This window comes from Eurypyga helias, unplaced genomic scaffold (assembly GCF_000690775.1).
Source record: "Eurypyga helias isolate BGI_N326 unplaced genomic scaffold, ASM69077v1 scaffold15843, whole genome shotgun sequence".
Lineage (NCBI taxonomy): Eukaryota > Metazoa > Chordata > Aves > Eurypygiformes > Eurypygidae > Eurypyga > Eurypyga helias.
Window position 1 is genome coordinate 93272 of NW_010242313.1, and position 9109 is coordinate 102380.

The following is a 9109-nucleotide window of genomic DNA, read 5'->3' on the forward strand; positions in this document are numbered from 1 at the left end:
TTGTTGCTGGCTTTTTAGTTCAAGACTTTATGCCTTCGAGTCTGTTATTCTCACCCGCATCAGCATCAGTCTGATGTGATTATTTTTGCAATAGCAGTATCATTTGAGCTTTATTTTTATCTGTAACAAGATTTGACCAATGTTTGGCAAGTAAAAATGTCATCTTAGACATCTCCTAATCTGTTACAGGTCAATGCACAAACTGACTCAGCTGGAGAGGCTTGACCTGGGCAATAATGAATTCTCTGAACTGGTAAGAAATGCACCGTGTTTTATCAGGTAGCTTGTGTGTTTTTGATGCTCTGTGTATGGGGTGGTGAAGTTTTACGGGAAAGGCTTTATTGTGTTGTGGCCACGTGCTGTGGTCACGTTTCCGTGTGGAATAGAAGGGTGATCATAGTTCATGAGGTCAGTGTCGATGATACAATATCCTGATCAGGCTTCGAGGTCACAGATTCACTCTGAGCTGGTTGCTACCGCTGGAATACTTCAGTGTGGGATGGATGGTTGATCTCAACACAAATACTTGTACAATTAATACAAGTAATTATGTGTTAATTTCTTAATATCTATCATGATTTCCTGCAAATGTTAAAAATTGCTATTAACATTTAGATTTTGGACCATCAGTGCTCGGGCTGTTGGGGAGCGCCTGTGCTTTTGTATGACAACAAATGAATACTGTGACACTCACTATTGCACTGATGGCAGAATAAACGTCTGTGTGTGCCTTATGTCCCCAGCCTGGCAGTGCCTGAGGCACTTGGACAATGCCCTTTATGATATCTTAAATTTGGGCCAGCCCTGAAATGGTCAGGCGGTTGGACTGGGTGATGGTTGTAGGTCCCTTCCAGCTCAGCTAAACTGTTCTCTTCTAATTGTGGCAATCTGCACGGAAAAGGACAATATTCTCCCAAAAAATGTCAGCAGAAGCATTTCTAACAGAGACAAATAAGAAGTTTTTAACAGCACTTATCAGAACATCAGTGAGATCTCATGGGAAGTATGGAATGCCATAATCCATTCTCAAGGAATTTCAAATCATATGTACAACATAGGAGGAGGCTGCTGCCTTTGAGAAGGGCGTCTGTCTAATGAGAGGAATTTAAAAGAGAATTAAAGTTGAGAGGAGAAATTATGATTATCTATAATAACTGCCGTCAGTGAACACTCCGGAGGAATAAAGAACCATTGATCATCACAGGAACAAATAGTATGAAATGACCATTAATTAATTTAGTCTGGAAATTAGAAGTGGTTTTACCCATTGAAGGACAACAAAATTTCAATAGGATTAGTCAAGCCGAAATAAATTATCTTCAAAACAGTAACTAATCATTTTTTTAATAGAAAAAAATTATGTGACAACATGGAAAACTGAGGGATTGAGCTCTCCAGATCAGCAGGTTCTTTCTTACCCGATGATACGTCGGGAGCTTCTCCCATAACGTACCGTGTGACCTGGGCTACTGTAAAATCATATGTCTTATGGAGATGACAACATTCCGAGGAACTTAGACCACAGGAGATGATGAGAGGTCTCTCTTACGGTCCTGTGATGCTAGGCAGATGCATTTGTTTCTCGCTCTGTTGAAGTAATGCCAGTGAAACAGTACTACAGACATTTAAAATGCTGGAATCTGCCTAAGTCAGAACCAAATTAAATATTCGATACCAGTTTCTGGCAGACTTGGCAAAAAATCTCTACAGTTTTACAGAGCTGAGGCAAACTGAAAGTCTTGTTTTACCTGTGAAAATAGTTTTTCATGACAAAGAAAAATGCTGCTTAGGCTGGAACATGGGAATGTGTGTGATCTGGCAATTCTTGATTTCCACAGCTGTAATGAAGGAGAAATGATTTGGAGAATTGCCTTTTTCAGTTTCACTAGTGTCCTAGAGTGTTGAAAATAGGAGAACATCTTTGATTAAAGCTTAATATTGTAATTTTAAGGCTTGATCGTTGCATACCACCATTTTAACTACTTAATATGGCAGTTGCAGACATTAAGTCATATGTAAGTGTGGTGTATCCAGGAAAGCGTTCTGCAATATGGCTCTGCTAAACTATGTTTAAGACTATAAATCTTGCAAAAGGCGGAGTTTAGCACGTGCTGCAAGATGAGATTTGGTCTTTCTTTTCGATGCATTGTTCCTGGAGCTCCACAATTCTCACTTCTCTTATTTGCCACCTTCCTTAATTGCATACGGCCAGCAGACTCATTAGAATAAGGACTTCTATGGAGTTCTTCTTTGTATTCGTTTCTTGTCTAAAATGTTCTTAAATGTTGCCTGTTTTAAAAAAGAGGGGTTGGTTAAACTGGAGGAAATGAGCCTAGTGCTGGTGTCAGTAACTGTCTGAAAGTCCGATGTGGGTTATCAGAGAAAAAAAGGAAGGTGAAGAGGGAGTCTTTTTTTTTAAGAAAGTATCGATTTATATTTAACTTAAAAAGATAGTGATTTATGTAACTGTCCATAATACTGTATTCTTTTCCTCAGCCTGAGGTTCTCGAACAAATACAAAATCTCAAGGAATTGTGGATGGACAATAATTCCTTGCAAATACTACCTGGGGTATGAACATTTATTTTATGTAATCAAATTATTGTGTGATACAGCGAGCTGTTTACCTTGCAGTAAATAAATGCATGTGCATTTTCTTGGGTGGGTACATATTCCTAGTTCGTCTAGTCATTAATAATATAAAAGTCTCAGCACAGCCATTCACACCAAGACCTTTTACACCTTGTGTGAGTGCATGATGGTGTCTACAGGGGTACGTGCCGGTTTCATTTAAGCGTTGTGCATTTTTCATTGTGAGGGGAAATTATTTCCTGTTTTCTTCTCAGGCAGCGTGCATTAGCTAGCAGTTTCATTAAAACCCACGCTGAGTTTTAAAAGGAGGAGGAAATCTAAATGAACTTGAAAATAACAGGTGGCATGTACGGATTCAGCCACACTAAGAGCAATTCTGAGGCAGTGGAATGAGGAGCAGTTCCTCTAGAAAGCACCCCAGTTAGAAAGGGAGCAAAACACACTTTGAAATCTAAACAGTAGGGTTGTCGTTATGTATTAATACTGTTTCTGAGTTGTTGCTGCCCCACCATAGAACTTTGGTTTTCAATTTTTGCTGCCATAAATGATTTGAGAACATCACTGTAAAGTGCCTGAACTGATTAGGACTGGAGAAAGGGATCCCCATCGTTAGCTTTTTATCACACGGGTGACAGGTCACGTGTTTCACACAGTGATGCTCTTCATGTCTCAGGAGGAGTTTAGAACCGGATCTGGCAGAAATACGTCTGGATGTTGGAAGGAGGAGTACTTCCTCTTTCAGCACTGAACATTTATTAATCAAAATTCACTCTTCTGCGTGAAGCAATGACTGGGTTTTGTCTTCGATAGATTACATTGATTTTTTATTCTGTGTTAAGCAGGATGTTTGCACAGCAAATGATCATTTTCAGTCACTGGCCAAATACCTGCTTTTTGAGTGCTTTGTTAGTGAGAAGAACAGCTGATGTTGAAACTGTTTCTTGATGCTGAAACCAGCTGGAGATCAAGAACAGAAATATTGCGGTATTGTTGCTGCACTGTAACTGAGCAGAAGAAATCTCAGCTGGACAAGAGAGTGTGGGCACCGTTGTTCTGTTTCTTTTCTGTTCGCAATCACATTGGTTAATATATCCAGGGAGTAAATGTATTCCAAACCCAGTCCTGCTCATAATCCCTGAAGAGGGTATATAGATTTGAAGATGCGCAGTCCATCGTGGAACTGAATCCCAAAGCGCGTAATTATTTTCAGCGAATTATTCATCTTTCCTGAATCTGGTTTTAGTAGACCCGAGATGATGTTTTATGAAAGGCTTCTCCAAAACAAGAGGTCCAGAGCACTTAATGTTAGCCTTCAATTTTGACTTTTACAAATAGAAAGGAAATACCAACTGGTAATTGATTTTAAGATTTAGAGATTCGCCAGGTTTCCAGTGTTAACAATTCAGTTTTTTAAAAGGTGGTCTGTGCTAGAAACAAGGGTTGTATTCGACTGTCAATATGGGTAGAATGGCAAAGGTTGGGGTGGAAAGGGAGATTGTCCCTTTAGGCAACAACTCAGACATGACTGAAGGTAACATGAGACCGCCTCCCTAGACACAGAGAGCAGGCCTCGGGAAGGCAGGAGATGAAGCGCAGGCTGTAGTCATGCTGCTTCGGAAGTACCTGCAGACGCAGCTGTCTAAAACTATTGTCCTTCTTCCTGTGTACAGAAAATAACCACTGAAAGCACATGTAAATATCTAAAAAACCCGCTCCTAGGAACTTTTATAGAATCTATACACTTGGCAAGGGATTCCCATGTCATTCCCAAAATCGATGAAGTTCCTGCCTAGGCCATGAAGACTGGTGGGTTTTAGTTTAAGGAAAACAGCAGCATCTTTTTGTTGATTTTCCTGGTGAAATTTGTCTAGAATGAAGTGACCCTCCTGTGATAATGGATCAAGAAGCAGGTGGCTTCTGCAGGCTTCAAACTCTTACATCCTACAGGCATTTTTCCAAGAAATTAGGGAAGAACTGGTGTCATGTTGCTCTTTGATGTTACAGCTGCTCACAAAAGAACTGTACTCACAAAAGTGTACCGTTGGGATTAACTGCTCATAGGATGAATATCTAAGGTCTAATTTTAGATTTTACAGAGTTCAGAGAATCGGTTTGACACAGAAAAGCTTCACCTGCTTGTGTAGCCTCTGTGACCCTAAGTGCTGCTGCCATGAGTAGATGTGACCTGTGAGTAAATGTCCCTTGGATCTCTGTCCAGTGCAGCTGTACGACTGAGAACTCAAACTTTCAGCAGATTTAATGAATCTGGAACACATTAATTAGTTTGTTATGTCTCATTTAGTTGGCTGCAGTTCCTTTTGCAAGTGCCTGAACAGGAAGTCTATTAGCCCACTACTGAAAGGGCTTCAGTGGAATAGCTCTTGGAAGAAGGATGCTGAGATAACTGAATATTAGCCAGTGTTACTATTGTTTGTCTTTAATTAAACATAGAAACTGGCATGCAGTGTGTATCCGTTCAAGTAACACTTTGTAACGTGCTATTAAGTCTATAGGGAAGTTAAAACAGCTCGTGTACCTGGATGTGTCAAAAAACAGGATAGAAACTGTTGATTTGGACATATCGGGATGTGAAGGACTTGAAGATCTCCTGTTGTCATCCAATATGTTGCAGCAACTGCCAGACTCCATAGGTGAGAAATGCTCAAGATTTCTTGTGATCTTGTACAGCTGAGGATTTCATTTTTATCTTTCGGGGGGGAATGATGAGACTTGGTAATAGCTGGAACAAGAATTACCGTTAAATTCCAAAGGGGTTTGAAACATATGTGTCTGGACAGCCCAGGGAAACCATTTTGTAAAGTCTGGAAAAAAATCCGTGGTTCGAAGGTATCGATGATCTGATTCGCCATTTGACAGGAAAGAAGCAAAGAGAGAGATCATTCATCCAAGCTGCATTGGAGAGTGAGCGTAACAGCGATTGTGTTAACAGCCTGAAACTCGTGAAGGAAGTTGCTCCTCTGAGTTGCCACAGTGCAATTCCATACCAGAGCATTAAACAAGGGAATAGCTCAGAGGAGTCCCTTTCTTCCTTGACTGTGTTGTGTGCATTGAATTTCTGAAAATACAGAAATTCTGGAAGCTAAACGGTTGTGGGTATATCACTGTACATCTGGATAATTCATTTCACACTTCATCCCTTATACTTTCTTCAGAAGCACTGAGGTCTTTCCCCTCTTCTCTTGCTTCCAGACAATGAGCCCACTGTAGCACACTTTTCACTGGCCTAAGTGCAGCCCTTTGGACCTGGAATGTTCAATTCCCGAGTTTTAAATCAACACAGACACGACTCCAGAATATATTGCAAACTAATATTGCTGTGTTCCATGGCTGTCTTTTACAGCTCTCTTCCATTTTGGTCTTCTACGTCTCACCATAAATTATAGAATTTTAACTTTTTGGGGTTTCTGATATGCATATACAGAGTGATTTTTAGAGGGCATTTAAATCCTGTACAAAAGGAATACAATTTTACATTTTGAATTATACATTCCTGCAAGTAGATATATTCAGTTCTCTTTTCCAAATTCCTGTTACTGAGTGGTAAACAGAAGTAAAGCAAAAAGAGTCATTTTAATCCTGCATTTTCAGATAAGAACTCGCTGAAAGTCATTTTGGTCCAAATGCTGTTGAAATCTAGATGTTTCCTGGAACATGCTGGTTTTGGAAAAGTTTTCAACAAAAATGTTCTGCAATTGAAATGAGTAGTGCTTCTAGTATCCCTTTTGATTACAGGTTTCATTTGCTTCAGCTTTCATATTATGGCACATTCAACATTTTTCTCTGCATTAATGATTAATTTATAATATTCCCAGCATTAATTACAAATAATCCTTTCAAAGATGCTACTTTGTCATATCCAGAATTCCTTCAAGGAAAGAACAGATTTTGAAATGGTATTAACTTGCAGAAGGTGGAAATCTGTTTCTAGCACTCTAATGCAATGTTTTTCCCACTATTTCTTTACTTTTTTATTGTTTTCCCATTACACGCTGGTAAAGCAGAAGTTTCACTCCCTTCTTGGTAGATGTTACCCACTTACACATCTGCTTATGCTCAGAAGAATTCTTTTAAAAATGAGAATTAACCACATACACAAATGCATTCAGGATTGATTCTGGGTTTCCACCTCATTCTGGATTTCTGCCTACACCTACATACAGTGAAGCTTTATAAATGTAGCTTTTACTTTAGATAATTTGCCTAATGTTCTGTTATAGCCTGAGCACCTTTTAATCAAGGCAACAGGACTTGTATTCAATTGAAACATCAATAGATAAGTAGAAATGCTGCTCTTCCTACACACATAGGTACTATTTACTTTTTTTAGCAGTTTTTCAGGACTCCAGAAACACACTTAATATTTTACTTGCAGTTCAGCTTAACATTTAACCAGTGCTTCATTCTGGTGAAACGTGTTTTCATTGGGAGAAGAATGTGTCTGTACACTGCCCTGTATGTAACTATATATATACACACTATGTAACTATGTGTGTATATATATATATACACACTATATATATAACATGGTGTATAATATTATATATATACACCTATATATATATATATAACATCAGTATAACTGATGTCTCGTAAAACCTAGATCACAGTTACTCAGTGTCAGAAATCATTGTTTCTTAAAGGAAATAGGAGAGGACAGAAAGGAGAAAAGATGAATGTGAAATATTTCTTTATTACATCTTCCTTACCTGTTTTGTAGGACTGCTGAAAAGGCTTACGACTTTAAAAGTGGACGACAATCAGCTGACAATTCTGCCCAATGCAATTGGAAAGTGAGTACAAGTCTCATGATTTTCAACATGAAGTAAAACGCGTTTTCCCTTCTGCTGGCGGAGTGTGTTTTTTACAGAAAACATCAGACAAAGATGTACTGAATTAGAAAATGATTGAAAACGGTGTGCCTAGCACCCAGCTTATGACATTTAAATTTGGAGCAACACTGTTACTTCTGTGGATTTATACTGGCGGAAGTGATAAGAAGATGAAATGTATCACATTTTCCAGGAAAGAGAACAAAGATATTTTTCTGCATGAACCACTTGCAATTTAAGTGATTAGAAGAGCAAAAGTAGGAGAAACAGAAGTATTTGGGGGGAGTACGTCTGTTTCCATAGCAACACCCTGTTCTTGATGCTGAACAGAAAATAGCTGTAAACCTCATATGGATGAAGGTTTCTTAAAATACTGAAGTAGCATAAATGGGGAAAGTCATGGCAATACCATAGGTGTATATGTCAAAGTGCGAAGGTGTCGTGCAAGTGATCTTCTTAGGGAAAGCGCCCGTGATGCCCCTTAGCTGTCGTTTTGTCAGACACTGCATGATCTATCTAGATTAGATATCGGGAAGAAATTCTTCCTGGAGAGGGTGGGGAGGCACTGAGACAGGTGGCCCAGAGAAGCTGGGGATGCCCCATCCCTGGAAGTGTCCAAGGCCAGGCTGGATGAGGCTTGGAGCAACCTGGTCTAGTGGAAGGTGTCCCTGCCCATGGCAGGGGGGTTGGAACTGGGTGATCTTTAAGGTCCCTTCCAGCCCAAACCATTCTGTGATTCTGTGATTCTACATATTTTACTTCTGAAATGCTCTATAAAGTGATATTTGGAAAAAAAATCAGAAAGCATGGTCCTAGCTCTGGTGTTCTCATCCTCCTTGCACCAGCAGCAGTGTTCACGCAGAAGCAGCGGGGTGGAGCCTCTCTGGTGTGACTGAACACACGGTTAGACCGTCTGCACCCCCCCGTGCTGCCGGCACAATCCTCGGGATGGGGCAGCTGCGAGCGGAGTTGTGCCTTTGCCCTCCGAGCGAGAGCCGATCTCTCTTCAGCACGTTGTAGCTCAAGGATCTGTTGCGCTGGAAGTGGTTTGCTTAAGCCAGAGCTGCTCTGAGGCTTCCAAAATTCAAGCCCAGAAGGCGTCATTTAGACTTGTCCACAAATACAATAGTACAGTGAGGGCTCTGGGACAGAAATAACCTCGCACCTGCACAGCCAGTGCTCCTCCTCCCGTTTTGTACTAATAACGTCAGTAATGATTTAGTTGTTGGCATGCCGGTCAGGGAAAAAACAGCCAAATTTGTGAACTTTTACAGTTCTAACAGCTGAAAGCTCAGGTTTGGCTTATGGTGCTGTGCTTCTTGCAGTATCTTTAGAGCTCTGTGATATTCCTGGGAAGTGTAACAGCTGGTTATACAGATCACAGAAGGGGAAAACTGGTCAGACGGATCACAGAAGGGGAAATCTGGTTAGACAGATCACAGAAGGGGAAATCTGGTTAGACGGATCACAGAAGGGGAAATCTGGTTAGACGGATCACAGAAGGGGAAATCTGGTTAGACGGATCACAGAAGGGGAAATCTGGTTAGACGGATCACAGAAGGGGAAATCTGGTTAGACGGATCACAGAAGGGGAAATCTGGTTAGACGGATCACAGAAGGGGAAATCTGGTTAGACGGATCACAGAAGGGGAAAGCTCGTAAGCGTC

General features: G+C 40.4%; 1 protein-coding gene across 1 annotated transcript in view; it reads left to right on the forward strand.

Annotated features, from left to right (window-relative positions):
• The window catches only part of LOC104507688 (leucine-rich repeat-containing protein 7-like), a gene marked incomplete at its 3' end in the record, with an annotated part of 68828 nt that overhangs the window by 29501 nt on the left and 30218 nt on the right, over positions 1-9109 (forward strand). The window contains 4 exon segments of the mRNA XM_010149049.1: positions 190-253; positions 2497-2571; positions 5099-5243; positions 7331-7403. Coding sequence (XP_010147351.1) covers positions 190-253; positions 2497-2571; positions 5099-5243; positions 7331-7403 — 357 coding nt within the window.